General features: G+C 44.3%; 1 protein-coding gene across 5 annotated transcripts; it reads right to left on the bottom strand.

The window, feature by feature from the left end:
- Window positions 1-710: 710 nt before the first annotated feature.
- Window positions 711-22217, bottom strand: LOC117048509 (potassium voltage-gated channel subfamily A member 3-like). Of its 5 annotated transcripts, XM_033152435.1 has the most exons (6): window positions 19919-22217; window positions 18397-19446; window positions 15316-15399; window positions 14867-14936; window positions 14218-14378; window positions 723-1121 (listed from the first exon to the last, which is right to left on the bottom strand). In XM_033152435.1, the coding sequence occupies exon 1, from the start codon at window positions 21903-21905 to the stop codon at window positions 20067-20069; it is 1839 nt and encodes a 612-aa protein (XP_033008326.1). In that variant the 5' UTR covers window positions 21906-22217; the 3' UTR covers window positions 723-1121; window positions 14218-14378; window positions 14867-14936; window positions 15316-15399; window positions 18397-19446; window positions 19919-20066. The 5 variants fall into 5 exon arrangements, with proteins under 5 accessions (XP_033008330.1, XP_033008331.1, XP_033008326.1 ...); XM_033152438.1 differs by lacking the exon at window positions 15316-15399; XM_033152437.1 differs by lacking the exon at window positions 18397-19446.
- Window positions 22218-22574: the final 357 nt, after the last annotated feature.

The raw sequence follows: 22574 nt of genomic DNA, 5'->3' as shown, positions 1-22574 counted from the left end.
TATTGCTCCCCTCAGGTGTAATGCACTACACCCTACTTGTTTTCAAGCGAGCTTTCACTAGAGCAGAGCTCAGCTGACCATAATGATATGTGCTCATTTACAACACTTGGTAATTGCCCACGGAGCTCACTATCATTACCACAACCAGTAAGACTCTGTATGACCCTCAAAGTGGCTCTAGAGACTTGTGCTATGCTTCAACCAGATGCTCTTAATCCTTCCCAACTTGGTGATAAGCCTGTGGTTGTTAAGCAATCTGTCCATATCTCTTTTATCATACCTTTTTACATGAATATTAATGAAATACAGGCTGCAGTCCAATACACATTTACTGGAAATCCCACTGAATTCAATGGGACTAACTTCTGAGTAAACATGCAAAGAATTGCACTTACAATTTAAGAGGAGATATGTATTTCTTTGCTAACAAACACATATGCCTTTCAGTATCCTTATTTAAATAAATGCTTCAAAACAAGGCACAAAATTTAAACTTAACAGTTCAAAAAATCCTTTGAGGATTCGTTTAAATCAGCATCACTTCTCCTCGTATACAAAGGCTAAAATAAGTAGGGACGCTGTTTGTAACAAAGGTACCATTTTATAAATAACACTGAACAGGGGGGCGGGGGCTCATTAAAAAAAAACCACAGAATGATGATTCATTTCTCATCACAGCCCAAAATAAAACTGTACAAAACAGATGAATATTTTACAATCAACACATTTGGAATGTTTATTAGCAGCTCATTTGAAGTTTTGTTCTTAGTCACTGAAGCTTGCATGAGATTTTATAAAGGCAGAAATAACATCCACATAATTGTGCCCCTTTCCCCCAGCTTTGATCTTTCTTTTAATATTGTGTTTGGTTTTATCTTACAACATGAAAGATGTTCATTTCTACATAATGCACTTGTCAGAAAACACAGAGAGATAGAACTTGTTATACAACTACAGTACAAGTTAAAATACTGAGACACAAGAGGGCAGACCATCCTTCAGTTCGGTGCACGATGCTATAATATAATCAGTGACTCCTTCCTGGTGTCTGTGGTTCTTTTTAGTAATTATTTAAGAGGTTGGTGGTATTCTGTAGCACTTACTGAGACATCTTCTGTTATCTGTTGAGCAGAATAAATGAAAGCATTTAGTGTACATTCAAGCACGGAATGGTGTCACATTTTTAAAGGCAGAATCAAATCCTTCTTGTACAGTGTTTGCATTCCAGAAAATTTGCAATTTCATGCCCAAAAATAAAAGTAAGAAGCAGGGTATCTAAATTCAGCACTCCACATGGCACCTGGCAAATTCTGAGTGTACCTTTGGTTTGTTATTTGGGGGGGGGGAGAGAGGAGAGGAATTCGTCCAAAGACCTCCTATGCCAGCAGAACTTGAGCTACACTGCCACCTTGAAAGGTACAGTGTCAGAACACGCCAGATTTTCAAGCAGAACGCTAGCAACTGGCTGAGCTGTCTGCTGGTGAAAATATGCCGGTGTAACAGCCAAAATGGGGTACGGTTGTAGGCAGGACAATCCACAGCCATGCCCCGCACTGACAACACAGCTGTATACCAGCCCCAGAGCTGGAACAAATAATTTCCCTCTGACTAGCTTCTCTGGCTCTTTTCAGAGAAACAGGTGTGCTTCGCACAAAACAGAATGCACAAAGTCGAACTTGAACATATTGAAAGTACTTGTATGTTTAGAACCCCAACAGGAACCTCATCCTGGGACCCCAGACATGAACACCCAACTCCATTACAAGAAAGCACTCCACATAGATAAGCTATGGAAGGGGGGGGGGACATGCCCTGAAATGGACAACTGCTGTTTCCCATGCCTCCTCCTCCCACCCCTTTTGCTATATGCGTCATGCCCAACTGTCTTGCTCTAACACTTTCCCCACCCCTAACAGTGGAGAGCAGGGTCTCCCACGCAGAGAGGAGGCATGTGAGTTTTGCAGGACGTTTCTCCAAGTTTCTAGTGTTGTAATATGAAACCACCTGGGTGAGGGGGTTTTCTGGACGAGCCCCGAGACAACGCTTGAAGGAAGAGAGGCAGGTCATTTGGTGATGCTCACTCTGTCTTTAGGCCAGGAGGAAAGAGGATGGAAAGGAGAGGAGCAAAACAGAGCTGAATGAGAAAGCAGCATGCTTTATGGTTCCCCTGGGAGTGACTCTTGGGAACACAACTGCTGATGGAAACTGATTATTGCTTCAGCCTTCATATTCAGTGAGGGATGGTGCTGCCTAGTCACTCGTGAGACAAAACTGAATGTGTTATATGACAGAGCATGGTTGCCTATGGAGTACATATTATTTACTTTTGCCTCACTGTTGTCTCAGGTGAGACGGGTTTTGCAAGTTTCTAGAATAATACAAAAACCAGCTGAACTTATTAATCATTGATTAGTATGAGATGGGAGACTCAGTCAATTTCAGTTTCTCATTTACTCCAATCTTAAGTTCAATCCTCCCATTTCCACATCAGTTTGCCATTTTTTAAAGTCTTTGTGAAAATTCATAAGCTTCACAGTGGGAATTTCACCAAACATACACATTTCTATGCAAATTTTCTTAACACTGTATACACTTTTTTTCCAAAGCAACATTCCCTAATACTTGCTTGTGTTATTTTCACTGATATATTCATTTTATGCACATTTTACTGCACTGTATACATTTTCGTGCACATTAAAGGTAAAGGTAAAGGGACCCCTAAATGTTAGGTCCAGTCGCGGATGACTCTGGGGTTGCGGCACTCATGTCACTTTACTGGCTGAGGGAGCCGGCATACAGCTTCTGGGTCATGTGGCCAGCATGACTAAGCCACTTCTGGCTAACGAGAGCAGCGGTACCTATTTATCTACTTGCACTTTGATGTGCTTTCAAAATGCTAGGTTGGCAGAAGCAGGGACCAAGCAATGGGAGCTCAGCCCGTCGCAGGGATTCGAACTGCTGACCTTTTGATCGGCAAGCCCTAGGCTCTGTGGTTCAGACCACAGCGCCACCCGCGTCCCACATTACCTGTCTGGTAAACTGCACTGCAAAATTCAGGAAAGTGCAAAGCAATGGATAGCTGTATTTCATTTGTGTCTCGTTTCAGAAACTGTGGATTAGGGAGGTTCACCTTTAAATGCAAACTGAATCAGATTTTCACCCCATGCCTAGGTTAGTGAACACACAAGTAGTGATTCCTCTTTCAAACTACCTTCAGCACTTGGGTTGTTGCCATTCACTGCATTTGGGCCATTACTGTAAGGAGGAAGCTTGGTCCTCTCCTGGCTACTATCCATCCTTCCCTAGGGAGGCCCATCTCACACTTTCAGAACTGCTAAAACAATTCATTTAGCCACTTAGGATCATATCTTCATTTCAGGTACTAAAAGACTCTCCTTTCATATATCACTACACTCCCCTCTTTCTATTGCAACTGTTCTTTTTGAACAAGTTATGCAGTTGGGTGGGGCAGAGCCACAGAACAGCCCTGCCACCACTGGCATTGCTAATTTATATGGATGTGGCTGGGACAGGATGGCAACAAGGCTGGGGCTGTGTGGACACACTGGCAGAAATGCTGAATTAGCTCCTCCAGGACGTCTTCCAAGTTCCAACCTGACCACCACCCCTACCCTGCCCCAGCTGCAGCGATGTTGGGGAGGGCAGTTCCACCACTCTGCACCATCACACCAGCCAATATCTTTGTTTTTTTTAATAAAAAAATGTACAAGTTGCAGTGGGTTTTTTGTTTTTTGTTTTTGTTAAGTCGTTTAGTCATATCCGACTCTTCGTGACCCCATGGACCAGAGCACGCCAGGCACTCCTGTCTTCCACTGCCTCCCACAGTTTGGTCAGACTCATGTTGGTAGCTTCGAGAACACTGTCCAACCATCACGTCCTCTGTCATCCCCTTCTCCATGTGCCCTCAATCTTTCTCAACATCAGGGTCTTTTCCAGGGAGTCATCTCTTCTCATGAGGTGGCCAAAGTTGCAGTGGTAGGGAACTCTAAATGCACTTCTAGTTCTTTCCTTTCTTCCTTTGCAGCTGCCCAGCTTGAGTTCAAGCCAAACTGCAAAGGAAGATCGCTGCTAAAAACAGGGGTTGGCTGCAGGAGGAAGTTCCCAATTAGCAATTCCCTCCTAAAGCCAATCCCTTTGGGCTTGCTGTCAGCACCACTCACTAGCCAAATGACATGTTATTGTTATTGTTCCTTCTTCTTCTTCTTTTAATGCACTTGGTTAGATTGTTGGCTACAATCATATAGACTAAGTTTCAAATATCTGCTCAACCCAAGGTAACCTTGGGCCAGTCACAATCTCTCTGCCTAACCTACCTGACAGGGTTGTTGTGAAGATAAAATGGGGAGGAATAGAACCATGTACACCACCTTGAGCTCCTTGGAGGAAAGGTGAGATAGAAGTGAACTCAATTAATAAAAACAAATATAAACAGCTACAGGCCCTGATCCAGAATATGTTTCTGATCTGAATCAGGAGCTTGTTTCAGACTAGGGCCCTGCAGCTGCTTTTTCTCCAAAATAAACATGGTCAGGTTAAGTACTTTAAGCACATCTGGTACACTGGCTGAGACCCTACCTGCCCACAGACTGTCTCGCCAGAGTGGTACATGCTCTGGTTATCTCCCGCTTGGATTACTGCAATGCGCTTTACGTGGGGCTATCTTTGAAGGTGACTCAGAAACTACAACTAATCCAAAATGTGGCAGCTAGACTGGTGACTGGGAGTGGCCACCAAGACCACATAACACTGGTCCTAAAGGATCTTCACTGTTTCCCAGTACATTTCTAAGCACAATCCAAAGTGTTGGTTCTGACCTTTAAAGCCCTAAACGGCTTCGGCCCAGTATACCTGAAGGAGTGTCTCCACCCCCATCATTCAGCCCGGACACTGAGGTCCACATCTGAGGGCCTTCTGGCGGTTTACTCACTGCGAGAAGTAAAGTTACAGGGAACCAGGCAGAGGCCCTTCTTGGCAGTGGTGCCCCTCCCTGCAGATCGCCCTCCCATCAGATGTCAGTGAGATAAAGAATTACACAACATTTAGAAAACATCTAAAGGCAGCACTGTTCAGGGAAGTTTTTAATGTCTGGCATTTTATTATTTTTTATATTTTGCTGGAAGCCACTCAGAGTGGCTAGGGAAACCCAGCCAGATGTGCAGGATATGAACATTAAAATTATTATTATTATTATTAACATTTTAAAAAAACTATGTGTAACGCCATGTGCACATGTAGACAATACTGAGCTAGATGGAACACTGGTCTGACTGGATACAAAGCAGCCTTCTATGCCACATATATCTAAGAGCTAAATACTATTTTCTTCTCTAGAACACTGCACTTGCCAGCTCTTCTTCATCTATCAATGTAGGCTATTTACCAAAAAAACAAAAACAAAACCTTAACTTTCTTTTCTTTCTTTCTTTGTGAAGTGCCAGACTGGCAGTTCTAGAAGGTGAGGAAATGCACATGTGAGTACAAGCTAGACAAGTCAGAAAGATGTGATGATGTCTCCTTCAACCCTAGTCTGATATTCTGGGATTTTAACATATGATGAGAACTCCAAAGTTAGACTTCAGGTGCACAGAGAAGATGATAGAAAGTGGAACAGATCAGAGTGGGGGGCAGGGAGCAGAGACTTGTAGCCAACCAAATCATTGCGTAAAGAGAATTACTTCCACTTGCACAGCAGAATTTACCCTCCCTCTCCAACACCTCCCCCCCCCCCGCACACACAAAACCACACTGCTCCACCCTAAGATCTTGCTCTGGCAGGTAGGGAGAATCTCTAGAGCAGATGCAGGGGTGCAAAGTGCCTGAGAAGGGAGGGGAGGGAGAGGAGGGGAGGTTCCATTGCACAAGAGAAAGTTTTTCCACTCATGCAGTGACTTAGGCTGTGCACACATTACCAGCTAAAAACGCAGCTAGGTTGTTCTTTTCCTTAATTTGGATTGAAGCTGGTTTGGAGGGAAGCACAGCTAAACACAGTACCGGTATTTCATAAGAGACAACAGGACAGATACAAGATAAATATGGGTTGTGACTGAGGTTATGCACAGACTGCTTCCCAAACTAGCACTGGGAGCAAACGAAATGCAGAATAAACAGCAGTGTGTACACAGCTGTCATTTTAAAATATTAAGTGGTTTATAAATGCTTTATATAAATAGTTGGATACAACCCAGAGAGATTCTTTTTGAAATGTGGGGTGGAGAAGCTCTCAAGGGAAGAGCTATGAGTAAGTAGAATCTAAGTAGAAGAGGGGAAAGGACACAGCAAAGCAGGGGAAGGATCAAATGTGTGGCTGTCCATTTCTCCGCTACTACACACCAGTGTTCCTGGAACTACAAATGTCTGTAGGAGCCAAGGACCTGTCCAAGTGAAATATAGCTGCCCTTAATAAACTCTCAAGACTCTTCAATTTTATTTTAAGAAGGCAGAAGTACATAGGTTCTAACCTGCAAAGTCAAGATGACAGCATGTTCCACAAGTGCCACTGTTGGAGTCTGCTTCCCTTCAAATTTCAAAGCGTTCTCCCCCTAAAGCTATTATTATACTATACACTGGGAGATTATGGTTGTGAGCTAAGTAGCATGTAAAAATGGTGTCATTACATATTCATAAGCATATTTTAGAGGGGTTAATTGTAAAGCCAGATGTTTCCATTTTTATTTAGAGATGACAGCAGAGGGCTAATAAAGATCAATTACCCATCTGTCCACAATTCCAAAATAGTCAACCATGTTTTTGTTTTTAAGAGCTGAAAGCACCTTCAGGCTCTCCAGTTATCTGAATCAAGTATTTGCTATTAACGGTGTAATCAACAGGTTTTATTAATTCATGTAGAGCAAATTCAAATTTGAGCTTTCAGCCCAGTAATGGAACACTACAATTTTTGAGTCTCCATTTTTGCACTTCCTCAAAACCTTACATTAGTTTTGTTTTTTGTTTTTTTTGAAAGCAAAGCTAGATGGAGTAGCTGGTTTTGCAATTCCTATTAATTTCATCAATCAGACTGAAAGAGAACCTATTCCGCCACTACCTCAAGATTGTGAAACTTGCTTATTTCAACAAAGTCTCTTTAACAAAATGTTTCCTCAAAAAAAGATTATGAGATCCAATCAGGCTAGCAACAAACAAAATCTCAGATCGGGCAAGAAATCCTATCCAAAGTAAAAGCAGGCATACAGTACAGAGCAACCTGTAACAGAACTCACTGCCACTGTCCCCAACATTCCGGTAGTTTTGGTGTTGAATGCCAAGTTGGTCTGTAATAAAACCATGCTGATTCATGGATGAATTGGCCACCCTGGGGTATATCACTGAGACCACGGTAAGGGATGTGGGTGGGTCAGAACTGATGCAGCTCTACCTACCCAGGTACTCAGTTTGACATCAGCCCAGACTGGGAGCAGCAGGGAGGTGTTGCTGTACACAGGAGTTCACTTCCCCTGAGGGGAGGGGGATGGAAGGATCTGCAGGTTTGGGATACTGTTGGTGTACCACCCATCCTGCTGCTCAGCAGCCTCCCTGACTGAACTTGTTTTGGGTGCGGTGTGGAACCCAGAATGGAGATTTTGGGTGACTTCAACATCCAAGCTGAGGAAACCTCAAGTCCGGTTTTGGTGTTCATGGCCTCCATGGTAACTATGGGCCTGCCTCAGATGAACATCAGTGCAACACACAGAGCAGGGCATACCCTTGATTTTGTATTTGAGCCATGTGGAGAGCGGGGTGGTCTGGAAATAGATCACATGGATATCACCCCATTGTTATGGTCAGGCCACTTCCTGGTGAAGTTCCTGAAGAGTCAATGGTCAATGGTATAGACCAGGTGAAGGCTGGAGCGTAAGTGGCGTTAATCTCACTCCGGAGCCAACCAAGCACATGTTCAGACTCATAATCAGGCCTACCACATGACTGTGGAGACAGCGAAGAGATCCTGCTTCACTGCCTTCATTGCATCTGTTGTTACCTTCAGGGACATGTTCAGAGAGCAGCACTAATAATAGTAATAAGAATCCAAAATCTTCAGTTCTGCACTTCAATAGATCATTAGCATGATAATCAGAAGTTGAACAGAAAGTAGGAAGTACTTTCTGATTTTGCAGTGTCAACCATACATTGGTTCAGCATAATGATGAGAAAGCACAGCATTATGCTTATTATATCTTGAGAAATGCAATTTAACTGTGAAATCAGCTGTGTGTGATCATTTTGGGGAGGGGAATCAATGCAGTTATCTGTACCTGATCCTCTACTATGCCTCTACAAATGTTGTTGGACTCCAACTCTCATCAGCCCTAGCCAGCATAGCCAATCAATGAAAGGAGCTGTAATCCAACAACTGGAGAGTCACAGGTTCTCCACCCCAATCTACTGTTTCCTGATAGCATCTTCAGAAAATACATTTTCTATTACAGAGATTAATCTTCATGTCAGTAAAGCAAGTCAGTGTGGTGTGCAATGACCTCACAATAAGAAACCACCACGAGTATTAACTTCCCAATACATATATGATAGAAGGTGAAAAAGATACATACAGCAACACATTTTAGGGCACACACTTTTCCTATCCCACCCTGAAGCAGGATAGCCCAAGTCCAAATCCACACAGCATAAATAAAGATCATTAAGTGAACCTGGGCTAGCCACCATCTCTCAGGATAACTTGGTGGGCAGTTATGTGTGATTCCACTTTCAATACAATTTACACCTGCAGAAGTTTTGGGGTGTGACATAATGCTTCATTTCCAATCAGTGCATGTCTCATAACTTCCTGTTGAAATCCTGTAACTTTTTATACCACAAATGGACGGGTGTTCCACTTTTCTTGCAAGAGTGCCCCTCCAGACAGCAATAATGCAACAGCATTGGGGAAGTATCGCAGAACAACTATTCAAGTAGAATGATGTCCAGACACCACAGTATAAATGCACCACTAATGCACTATTATTGCATCAGGTCGCTTCCAGACAACTTGTGTAATCAGCATTTGTTCTGATTTGTTTGTGGGGATATTACATGAAGTTGCATCAAGCAGGTGTTGTTCTACACTTTCTGTGCATTTCCCCATCATTTTCCTTACTGCAAAAAATCCTATCTTTTGTGGAAGCAGGTTTGTTTCACAAGAGCTCCAAATCCACTTTAATTGTGCAGGCTGGGATATGACTGAATCCCACCTAAAAACACTGATAGTCTGGAAATGGTCCTCCCTAGCTACATGGGACAGACTTGTTACTGAATGCACCCACAAGTAATCACGAGTTTACAGATGCACCAAGCACAGAAAATCCACTTTAACAAAGAAACAAACTTTTCAGAGTTAGGAAAGTGACTGGAAATACATTGAAAAATGTGGAATGACTGGCCAATGGGAAGACATATAAACACCCCTTAAACAAATCAGGATGAATGCTCATTGTCATATAACTACCATGCAAACAAACAGAATGACCAGATAATCTAACCTTCACACAAGCTTTGTGAAAGTAAATCAGGATGAATGCTCAATAAATAGGTAATATGGAGGAACCCTCGAGATATGTCAATACTGAGTGTGTTTTAATTTCAAGATAGTTTAGACATGAGTTTTCCTAGATAGTTAAGAGTCAGGACATGTGAATGTGTGCATCTGTATGAAATTCGCATATGCAAATGTATAGTGCAAATTTAGGTCTCTAAGTCAGTTCACACTGGTTCTAACATTGTGTTTTGCTGCATCCTCAACTGACCTGTGAGCAAGTGGTGCTTAATAAATACAAGTTGGAAAAGGAGGTCAAGAGATAGGAGATCTGGAGCCTTGTGGGACTCATGAATAAGTTAGTCTCTGGCCCCTTCAGTGTTAGCAGCAGCTTTTACAGCAGGGTTCAGTCAGGACCGCACCCTGGCCAGGTAGAAACAGGTCAGCAAAGCAGGGGTCAGATCTTGTAGGACTTTATGCATTTTGCTCTTATGGGTGAGAAGCATAGTTATATCGACTGGCAAGCTGAACATAAAAGATTTCTACAGTTCAGCCTGTTACACGACAAGTTACATTTACTTGAGCATGTATCTCGATTCATAAAACAAAGATGAAATGACAAAGACTCGAGGGGTATATTCATGCATGAATGTTTGACAGTGTGTTACTACGGGGCTTACTGTAACCCAAAATCCAAGGATTGTACATACGGTAAATGTCCATCACAGAAGTATTGGTAAAATTAGTGGCAAAGCAGCATTAAGCTCACAGAAGCCTAACCAAATAGTCACAGGAGAAATAAGGGGTGATTTTTTTTAAAGAGCCACAATCCATTGCACAGTTTCCCCCTTTTGCTATCAGCGTAACACTTTGTGCAGCCCAAGTCTGTGCACATTTACTCAGAAGTAAGACCCACTGAAGTCACAGGGGCCAACTCCCAAATGCATGTGCATAGGATTACAGACAGAGAAAAGCAACAGTATTAGCCATCTGGGGGGTTATACTTGAAATGGGAATGTTTTAACTTTTGCCTGAGGCAAAATCAGGATGCATATTCATCTCCCAAGACTGCCACTTCATTGCACCATGAAAGAAAAGGTGGAGCACCAGATGGAAATGTTTTAGGGCTGCTGGCAGCACAACGCTTTGGAAGAGGGACTGATTTGCATTCAGTTCTCATCCAATTCTGAAATCTAAACGCGTGTGCAGCCTGCCAAACAGGAGCCATGCTTAAGGTACCTGTTTTAACCCCTTTTTTGCACTTTCAATTTAATAGCACTGGCAACAAGCTGGAGATGTGTGAAGCTGCCAGCAGGATGTATGACGAAAGGTCAGCAAGATGACTCAAGGGATGAATCTGCACTGCCATTGTCCTCATGTGATCTCAGTGAAAACAAGCAGGTCACAATTTATTTGATTATCTAGTCATACAGACCTTGCAGATCTACCATTCTTTATTAAATATCTGCAGAGAGAAAAATACCAAAGGTCAAAAGAGCAAGAGGAAGAATCTGCAGGTGTCTAAAGAGGGCCTCATACTGATCCCCAAAGGAGTCATTAGCAGAAATCTTACAACTAGACACAGAGAGAAACAACGAGTTATGCTACACTTCATTATCTCTTTTCATATGTAATAACCTAGCCACGTCTGAGTGCATTGGCTCCCAATCTATGAAGCCTTTACTATGAATATATGTAGATTTAACTACAGAGTCTGAACACTGGCGAGGGTGGGGAGTGACCAACTTGATAGCCTTAATGGTATAGGTAAGCATATTCAGGGCAGGTAATTCTGAATGGAATTTACATATTATGTATCCAAAGCTCACCCTAGTCCATTGGATTTGGATTGGTATCAGTTGGCTTCACCCAGAGATGTGCAGGGAATTTAAAAGCATGTAGGTTACCACCTGTGACCTGAGTCTATGCCCATCCTGCCTAGTAGAAGCTGCATGGGGATATTAATACATCTTTCAGGGAGGGAAGGACACCAGGTGGCCTGTAGTTGTCTGGCTCCTACTCAATAAATGAAACCGAGATGCAAATTTCCCCAGCCAGTTACTGCCTCATTTTTAATCTTCCCCTTTTGTAGAATAATGTCAAGTGAACAATTGGTTTTCAACTTCATCTTTTTTCTGGATACTATCATATTTCTGGATTGTTTAGCTTGGACTAGGGCATTTGCAGCCTTGCTCAGCAAGCAATCTTTATCCAGTGTTTGATACAGGTAACAGTAGCACTCTATTCATCCTGCGATATTTTTCTGCTATATTCATATTATTCAACACAGGATACTGAGCAACTACAATATTTGGTGCAGGGGTGGGGAATCTGTGGCCCTCCTGATGCTGTTGGTCTCCAACTCCCATCAGCACCAGCCAGCATAGCCAATATCAGGAATGATGGTTGTGGTAGTCTAACAATATGTGAAGGGACACAGACTCCCCACACCTGATATAGTGAGACCATCCTTGACTAGTTCTACTTGTTCTTCTCAACAAGGTCCCAGCAGGTGATTATGGGGATTTCCCTTATCACTTCCCTCTGGGGTCACAAGATTGATCTTGACCCTTCCTGCTCATACACATATGTAAAGCCACTTGGCACCATCATGTGAAGACTTGGGTTGCTTCCAGATGACCCTAAACATTCATCCTCATTTGTTTGCACAAAGTTTAAATGGCATCAGCTATTTACTGATCAATCATTCTGAGTTGTTTGCAAGGTTGTTAAGACAGCATTGCATCAATCAAATACATCAAGCTTTCCAGCAATTTCACCCCAAGAAGGTTGTGAACCTTTCTATGAGATGTTGACTTGGCACCTATCAACTATTAGCAATGCTCCTGTAACCTCAAACAAAGGCTCTGTAACGTGATCTATCACGGGCTGCCCCTTATGACTATGAAAAATTCAGCTGGAGCAGGATATACGGTACTATACTATATACGGTTGCTTAACATGCAACATTGGGTTGTGTCACTGTCTCAGCACGTACAATGGCTTTCTATTGTTTTTCAGGTACCACTCAAATTGCAAGTTTTCTATTAAAAAAAAATTCTAAACAGGCTGGACCAAACACACCCTAAGAACCACCACCCATTCATTTTCTTCACCAGTTTCCAATATCAATTGCCTCTTGGTAGCGCCATATATGCACTACATCAGACACATATCCTAAATCTAGAGACTCCATCCATCTGGGGACTATAACACATGAGCATCTTTTGAAAGTTCTGTCAGAACCCTTAATCTTAGCTAATGGAAAGTTGCATAGTCCCTTGCATAGATAGTAAGCATCAATAAGGACAACTGTGTAGCCTTCCCCAACATGGTATCCTCCACATATCCTAACAACTTCCATCAGTCCCAGCCAGCATGCCTAATGGTCAGGGGTCACAAGAGTTGTGGGAGGGAACATCTGGAGGGAACAAAGAGAGAAGCCTAACTGTCATTATCATCTTCAGAGTCCTCCTTTAAGTGCCTCCTGAAATTAGGCCAGGTTTCATAAACTGAAGGGCAGCACGTATCTACAATAAATGAATAAATGAGCAAATGACCTCATTATGTCACCTAAACCAGTATGCACACAGCTTTTGCACTACTCAGTATCAGACATAAAAAGGAAACCACAGTGACTCCTCCTGCGTAAGCTGCATAGGAGACCTACATGAAGAAGCCAGAGGAGATCTCAGGAGGAAGGTTTCAGTCTCAATGGAGAGGATCAATGCCTCCATTCAAGACAAAGTGTGTTTGCATTGCTGTGAATGTGAGGAGAGACAGCATTTTTCAGGGGAAAGTGGGAAGAGGCACATGCACAAAGGAAAATGAATGCTACAACAGTAGACCCATGGCAGAAAGTATTGTGAGCTGCTTAGCAGGTCATTGGGAAGGAGCAAAACAGAGGGGGAAACGAAATGAGATCTCAAACCAAAATCCAGAGAGATGTGAATATGATCTTTACCAGGCACAGCCTACATTTTATGTGTCTAGCCAACAGACAGGGGGAAACAACAAGACCAGAACCCATAGCTACACTTTGACCACCAAGCCAAAGGTGTGCACAGAATAACTTATGAAGGTCCCTTTGTAGTCTCTCCTATGACATGCCACTTACTCCTCTCAAGCACCCCAATGCACAGGAAGGCTCCTAGTCATGTGGACCAAAAGAGCACTATGTGCATCCATAACTCAATGGAAAAGCACAGATGCAGCATGCCAAAGCCTTCAGTCACTACTGGCTACAGAATCCCAGGAGAAATGGCTGGGAAGAACCAAACATAGACAAACAAAGACAGAGCAATGAGATATCCAATTAAGTGTCATTTGCACAGACCAATCATTTTTCTCTCAGATTCATTCATACTCCAGAACACTTCTCATTTTGCCAAGCCTACTTCATCCCATTCAGAAATATATTCATTTCGACAACTGCTGCATGTGTTGGTTAGTGTCCCATGTGACCTTGTGATCAGTTTGGCCCACAGCCACCCCTGCATTCCCTCTCTCCATGCAGCCCATTTGGTAGGTTTTTCATCACGGGGAAAATCAGGTAGGGGAGGGAACCCATTCACCATTACTAGTACTTCTATTTCAAAGCTATAGGCAAGATGCTGATCCACAGTCCTACTGTGCTGTTGTAGCAAGGAACTCGCTGTTCCCTTGCCTAGTTTGTGTGCCTCTCTTGGGAGACAACTGAGCAGAGCAAAAATTGGAAGGTGATGGTTCCCTACCTGCCAACCATCATGAGAAAACAGACAAAGCTGAAACACAGCTTCACAACATCCCAGCTTTTATTAAACCGTATCAATGGCAGGTATAAGTTCTGACAGCAACACAGAAGAATCAAGGCTGTTGTCTTTGCGTTCTTGCAGGATTTCTGTATGCTTGAAAACTGCAAGAGAAAGAAGAGTAATAGATGCAGGTTTCCTTATCACTCTTCATGTTGGCTACCTGTTTACATTATGGGCTATCACACCTGATGGAAAAGCTGTAGGCACCAAGACAGCAGCCCATATCTGCCTTCAACTGGTTATTGCTGCTGCTTACTGCAGGTGCCGTTTGTGGTCTGCATGATACTAGGGATGGGAATCATCCTTGCCTCTCTGAATACGGAATGGCTGCCTTGTTGCCTATGGGGAGACAAGTATGGGATGGTGATGAATAACGGGGATCAGCAGCAATTGATAGGTCCAGTGACTAAGTGCCATTATGGGTAGGTGAGTGAGCAGAAGCAACAAAGGATGCTATCACTAGGTGCTATTTCACCCTGCATGCCTCACCTCATCTTCCCACTTTCCCACTGGCAGGCCACTCTCCCACTCTATGTTTGGAAGCTTCTCCTGTAGGGGAAGGCAATGCAGTCATTGCAAGAACACTCACCTGTCCATTGTAGGGACTGGAATGTTTGTCTGCAGTTGCAGCTTCTTTTGCTCCATATGCTCTGGCTGTACTGGAGTGGAGAAAATACATCATGAGCGTTTTGCCAGCTGTAGCAATAGACAGAGATAAGTGCCTAGCATTCACTAGCAAAGGTGGCTGTTATCCATTGCATTCATCGGTGCTTTGTGGAAGCTCACCAACATTTGGAATAAACAGAAGTCCCCTTTCTACACTGTGCATATTTATCCTATGTCCCACAACTGTCTGCTGTGAAGGGAAGCTTGCAAAGTTATAAGTTTCCCAGTACTGCAGGGATTGATGGGAGACACTCTTGAGGCCATGGGTGGCCATCACTTTTATTGGGAGAGCTGGAGAAGTGTAGGCATCATATGATGAGACATAATGCCCCCCTCCCTGGTGACCCACAACAACCACCTGACCTTGCCTACCTCTTGTGGGGTGCTTTTTCCCTGCAGCTCTCGTTGCAGGCTTAGAGTTGAAGTTTGCATCTGGAGTCCCAAGGCAGAGGAATTCTGAGAAGACAAGTGTTGCTCATCAGTCCTTCAAATCTTCGTTATCCTTGACTTTGGGGTGTGCGTTGTTTGTGAACAGTGCTCATTTCGTGCCATTCGTTTCATTCATTAGATCATTTATTTACTGCTTTTTGGCCCCCAAAGGAGCCCCTGGATTGACTTACAACAAAAACTATTAAGACACAGTGATATGTCCCCACCTGCTGGTCCCTCGTTCTCTAGACAGTGATGGAGATCCATGTTATAGTTTTGACACATGAGATCTGTGTTCAGTGGCTGGGGGGAAAGGCCAAACTGTGCATTATATGGGAGGATTATAACAGGATCTGATTTTTGTTCTTACTGAAATGCAGCCATGTGGAGTGGGGAGCTGCAAATTTCTTTGCAGCAACATAGGGAAGGGTGGAATATTATTTTCCCCATACTCTTTTCCTAATCAAAATTGCCCCCTGCCCCTCTTCCCAGGGAAACAGTAACCTAGGAAAGGGGGTTATGGCTATAAAAATGGGGCACCAGTTTCAGTATCTTTTTGCCTTTGCCACTACTGTGATACCCTCTGTGCTGAGAATGCAGGGTATATATTTAATAGTAAAATCAACATTAAACAAACAGGAAAATAACAGACCAACTGGCTTGAAAATATTGCTCTTTGTAATATATTACATTGCAGATATGCTACTAAAGAGGAAGAAACAGCCATTTAGGTGGACTATTTTAAAAAGATCTCTCCTTTCATTTGGGAATAGGGCCATCATTGACAGTGATACTCCGTCACCATTGGGCTGACTTTTTGATGTCCACCAGAAACAATAGCTTGGAATTTCTCACCCTGATAATTATGAACAGTTTTTTTAAAAAACGCAAACATGCAAAGGATCTCCTTTTGAAATAAGATCCTTCTCTATGCTTACAATATGTATGGCTTCTGTGTAATAGATCTTTCCTTGGGAATACATGGATTCATTTGTTCTGGGTGCAAGTAAAGAAATTTGAAGCAATGTCATCTTCTCAAAGTCCTCATTCTCACCTTGTGGGTGAAACAAAAACCCTGAACATAAAATCAGAACAATACACATCACTTATTGCTAGAGCTGGGAGTTCCTATTCATCTTAATGGCCTAGATCCAAAGAACAATGCAATTAGTTCTGCCAATCATATCTCCCCATGCTGTGTGGCCTCTTTTGGAACCAAGGAGAAATTTCCAAAGTAGTTTGGGGCGTGTGGGACTTGCAACGAAATGTTGCACCATGGAGAGTTCCTGCTCACTGTTCACTGTTCCAGCCCTAGCTTCCTCCATGATTTTCCATTTCTCCCTCACCTCATCCCTACTGACCAGGCATAGGCAAACTCGGCCCTCCAGATGTGTTGGGACTACAATTCCCATCATCCCTGACTACTAGTCCTGTTAACTAGGGATAATGGGAGTTGTAGTCCCAAAACATCTGGAGGGCCAAGTTTGCCTGTGCCTGCCTACTGACAGTCAACATTATATAGACACTGCATACTTTTAGTCCTTCTTGGACTGTTTTGGATATTCTCCCCACCATTCACCACCATCTTTACAGCTTTTTCTCAAAATCAAAATTTGGGTTGTATCCAACATAGGAATTCTGCTCGTGCAACAGAACATTCCCCCATCTCCATCCCCAGATGTGTTCTAGAGGTTCCCTCAATCCTGCCCCAGAGATCTGGGAGGGGTGGGAAGTTCTGTTGCACAAGCACAAATTCTTGCACTAATGGAATGATTGCACTGGATACCACCCACTGTACTTTTGTAAACCTTTGGGTTCCCATAAGAGCTCCTGTGTTTTCATGGATGGTGCCATTTTGGCTACATAAAGCAATGGCACTCACACCTTAACATATGAAATAGAGGGAACGATATGAGGCGGGGAGAGAGAGAGAGAGACTGCTGCTCAGAGAAAATCTCACAGTCCCATTAGGCATGCCTAAGCCCTGGGATGCACCCAAAGTGACTCTCTGGATCCTGGCCAAAGAGTTCTTGCTTTGTGATAATATTCCACACACATCAAAATTAGGATTTAACCATTTCAACCAATAAGCAAAAGAAGAAAGCAATATTCCTATAGTGCTCCCCCTTCACTCTTATCCTTTCTCTCCAGACAAACTTGCAAGCTGAAATTTCACACAGACAAAGCTATTATGACCGATTTCGCTGGCACAGCTCTACACCCGACGCTAATTAGCCCAGTTCTCAGCTGGTGGAAATTACAAGGCTCAACTGCAGCTCCATATAGTGCCACAAATAACTGTGGGCTTGGCCAATAAATGTATCATAGTGTGCTGAATTTAGTGGCTGAAAATAAAAGTAGATGGGAATGTTGAATGGGATCAAGTAAGATCGCCACACACAGATCATAGTTTCATACAAAAAGCATAAAACTGTATGCTAGTAGAGCTCTGAATCTCATGAAATGTACACACATACAACAAATAGAAGTATCCCCACCCAATTGCTACTATATTTGCTGAAAACAATTTTAAAAAATTAAAATTGGGTGAATGTCTGGTGTCTGTAGGCATTATCTGCCACACATTTCGCTTTACCAAGATTTAAGTTGGCTTGAAAGTCACTGAATCAGGACCTCACAGCTAGCATGATTAACTAACTTGCAGCTCTATAGATTCATTTTGAGAAGTGGAATCAAGTTACAGAAAGCAATGCACCAGTAGCTAGTATTGCAACGCATACTGAATTTCAATAGATATGTAGATATATCCTGATATTTACTCTGGAAGACACTTGGATTGAAATCCGTAGAAATGCTTTGGAGCAGGTAGCTTTACTTGCAATTCTAAAAATGCAGGAAACAAAACTCTTTCAGAAATTAAGCATTTAAAAAAATAAAATAATAGGAAGTAAAATGGGACTTTATCTTAAAACTAAGGGGTTAGAAATGTCTGATTATTCAAAGATGGTATATTTTACACACCATAAGCAAGAATAACACTTCTTGCAGCAGCAAACAGCTCACCTGTGTCTGTCTGATATTCCACAGCCCCAGTTGTGTGTATACAAGTATACATTCCCCAGAGGATTTGAATATTTCTCAGCCCAACACTTTTGGGTTCATCTGCATCTATTTCCCCAGATTTTCATGCTTTTGGTCTTGTTCTTCGGTGCCATACGTGCTTTGAAAGTGGAGCTGCCATTTGTGTCAGGAAGGGTGTTTTGCATAAAACTAGGTCATACGCCATGATTTAATGTATCATTTCATCAAAAAAAGCAGAGATGGTGTCATCTTTATAATCCTTCTATGCAGCTTTGTAGGTAGCATATATTGACTTAATTTCCATTTTCAATTATCAGGCACCAAATTGTAAGGGAGGGTTTCAAGCTTGCTTTTATATGGAACAGATGTTATTATTCTTTTGGAATGTGCAGAACAACAAAAACTACTCCATATCATCTTTTTCCCTTCTTCTATAGGTTCCAGAACTTTGAGAATTCTGCACATCTAAAAATGGTGCATATAGAATAGTGCCTAGTTTCCACACCTAAATCTCTCGGGGATTAATGGTGTGTGTGTGTGTGTGATCAGAGCAGCGGCTTTTCTGCGGAACCACAGAAGTTCGAACCATCTGGAAGGGTTACTATGGAAACAGCAAAGGACTGGGGGAGGGAGGGAATGGATGCCATGACAACCTTTGGGAGTTTCCCAGGAAACCAAAGTTGCTATGGAAACTGCATCACTCAGGTCCAAATTAGTAACTTCCGCTGCAAGCCATGTTTGCCACTTTAATCGTCTTGTGATAGATGCAACCGCTTATCTTAAATGCATTGGCAATGGATGGAAATGCCCCCTTTGTTTCTAAGGTTTGGATGGGTTTCAACTGAGGCTACAGTCACTGTGAAAAGCCAATCAGTGACTTACCAGAAGCCTAAAACTTCATGATATGCAGAAAGCCAAACACTCAGGATATGATCCAGTTAGACAATTGCTCAACCTTGTGATGTAGGAAGAAGTATTTTCCACTATACTGTGCAGGTAGAATTTTGAATTCAAGGAAGTAATTCTGTAGTTCTGTGGATCAAAGAAATCCAGACTTACAATGAAGCCTTTTCCCTCGCTATATCCAAACAATTATAAGTATGCCTAGGGCAGATTCAGACTGCACACAGGCTTTAACCTGGCATTAACAAAAGCAAAACTGTACCCTCATATGACACACATCAGATGATGTGAGCATAATTTTGCAACGTGATGGCAGAGATGCTTTGTGAAATTTCAGTGCCTACATATTTTCTACTCACTGCAATACACTTGCATCCGCGTTTCTTTCACTTCATAACTTTCATTCCAACAAGTGCATACATTCAAGGAAAGGAAAATCAACAAATGAGCTGCTCTTTGCTAAATTTCCCAGCAAAACCCCAAAGCCCTGCAACAAACAGCGCAGAACAAAAACCTGTTTCTAGAAGAAGCAGCCCAGACTTCTTTGTATCCTCTTATCTATCTGCTTTCTTAACATCTGCTTAGTTGTTTGGTTTTTTACCTTCTAAAAATGCCCATCTTCAGAAAGAAGGATCAGAAAAATACATGTATTAAACAAGAGCACAAAGAATGACGATGGTGCATGTTCCTCACAATACTGATTACGGAGACCTTCTGTAATATTTTTATATCTCCTTGAGAGGTGTCTTCTAAACATCCGTAAAGATCTTTTTAATATTCACACAGTTTGGATTGTTTGTGGCTATACAGTTGCCTGTTTTGAAGGCAGCCTGTTTGAATGCACTGTTGCTGATGCCTCCCTCTTCTATCACCATGTACTCTGACTTGCTGAGAGTGGAATTGCTCCGAGCTTTCCTCAGCTCCTCAGTGGAGGAGAGATGCTGGCAGCTTCCTACATGCATATACTGGGCTTGTTCTTCACCTTCTGTTTCTCGGTGATAAAAGTAGTTAAAGTTGGAGACTATCACGGGCACAGGCAAGGCAATGGTCAGCACCCCAGCTATGGCACAGAGAGACCCTACTATTTTGCCTCCAATAGTGACTGGATGCATGTCGCCATAGCCCACTGTAGTCATGGTCACTACAGCCCACCAAAAGGCATCAGGGATACTGCTGAAGCTGGACGAGGGATCATCAGCCTCTGCAAAGTAGACAGCACTGGAAAAGAGGATAACTCCAATGAAGAGGAAGAAAATGAGCAAGCCAAGCTCCCTCATGCTGGCCTTGAGGGTCTGCCCCAAGATCTGCAACCCCTTGGAGTGCCGAGAGAGCTTGAATATACGGAAGACTCTGACTAACCGGATGACCCTGAGAATGGCCAGAGACATTGCTTGTTGACCATTGCCCTGCCTCTCGGCCAGCTCAGTGCCCAAGGTGATGAAATAAGGAATAATAGCCACAATGTCAATTATGTTCATAATGTTCTTGGAGAAGGTGGGTTTGCTGGGACAAGCAAAGAAACGGACAAGCAGCTCAAAGGAGAACCAGATAATGCACAGAGTCTCCACCACAAAAAAAGGATCAGTGAAAGAGGACACCATGGAGGTTGCTGGAGAAGAGGAATTTGGGAAGATATCTGCCACGAAAGGTCCACCACTGGTCCCAAATGTCCCTGTGGTGCTGTCATAGTCACGGTCATCTCTGAACTCAGGCAAGGTTTCCAGGCAGAAAATGACAATGGAGATGAGGATAACTAAGACTGAGACAATCGCAATGCCCCGAGCTGGTCCAGAGCTCTCCGGGTACTCAAAGAGGAGCCACACCTGGCGCTGGAACTCCTTCTCGGGCAGAGGTCTCTGCTCTTCACGGATGAAACCTTCATCTTCTCGGAATTTCTCCATGGCCTCCTCGCCCAACTGATAGAAGCGGATTTCTTCCGAGAAGATGTCAATGGGGACGTTGACAGGGCGCCGGATACGGCCTCCAGACTGGTAGTAGTATAGGATGGCATCGAAGCTGGGTCGGTTGCGGTCAAAGAAATACTCATTGCGAAGGGGGTCGAAGTAGCGCATCCTCTTGCGGGGGTCCCCCAGCAGGGTCTCGGGGAACTGGGCGAGCGTCTTGAGCTGGGTCTCGAAGCGCAGCCCGGAGATGTTGATCACCACCCGCTCGCAACACTCATGCTCCCCGGCATCCCCCGCACTGCCCACCTGGTGATGGCCGGGGGGAGGCAGGGTGTGGGCCATCGAGGGGTGGTCGTAGCGCTCCCCTCCCAGCAGGGCATGGGGGTGCTGGGTCTCCTCGAGCAGAGGGTCCTCTCCCCCCACCACGGTCATGCCCCCCTCCAGCTCCCCGTCACCCACGTCCTCCTGGACGCCCTCCTCGTCGTCTTCCTGCCCTTCCCCGGGCCCCGAGAGCGAACCTTCGGGGAAAAACTGCTCGCTGTAGCCCAAGTTGTGGTGGCTGCTGCCCACGGCGACGACGCCCGCGACGACGACGCCAGCGCCGCCGCCGCTGCTGCCGCCCCTCGGGTGTCTGCCGGAGGACAGGGCGGCCGGCGAGCGCAGCAGGCTCAAGTGCTCGTCCATGGAGGTGGCGGCAGAGCCGAGGGGACGCTGCCTCCCCGGCCGACCAAGCGACACCTCAGGCACAGCGCCAGAGTGACCCTCCTGGCTGCACCCGCCGCCGCCGTCGCTCTGAGGTGCCCGCCCGACGCGGCTCAAAAAATCCGCCCCCAGCCCGGACGCCGCCTCCCGCCCTCCTCAGTCACTCGCTCCGCGCCGTCGCCGCCCACGCCGTCGCCCTCCCGCCAGAGCGCCGAGAAGATGGGCGAGGGGAGAGGACGCTTCTGGAACGAGGGAGGGGTCTCCCCGCTTCCCCCACCTGTGAGAGCCCAGAGCTGCTGCTGTTGCTGCTGCAGCAGCAGCAACAACAACAACAGCAGCAGCGAGATAGAGACGACGCGCACTCGGCTGCTGGACGCTGCGAGCGAGCAACACGTTAGGCGCGGGGGGAAGTTTGCAAGAGCGCCTCTCGCTCTCCCCGCGGCTGCAAAGCCTCTGCATCGCGCGCTTAACCTTGGAGTAAGTCCCCGTCAGCGCTACGAGGCTTACTTTCAAGAGGCAGATTCCCGCGCATCGGCCTCCTCAGGAGCATTTCCCCCAAAATACACGCACGCACACACGCCTCGGCTCTGAAATAACGTCAAGGTTTAGTGCTGGAACATAGGGAATAATGGTTTTTTTCTCGTAACGTGA

The sequence above is a fragment of the Lacerta agilis genome, chromosome 6 (assembly GCF_009819535.1).
Source record: "Lacerta agilis isolate rLacAgi1 chromosome 6, rLacAgi1.pri, whole genome shotgun sequence".
Lineage (NCBI taxonomy): Eukaryota > Metazoa > Chordata > Lepidosauria > Squamata > Lacertidae > Lacerta > Lacerta agilis.
This window is presented reverse-complemented; position numbering and strand designations above follow the sequence as displayed.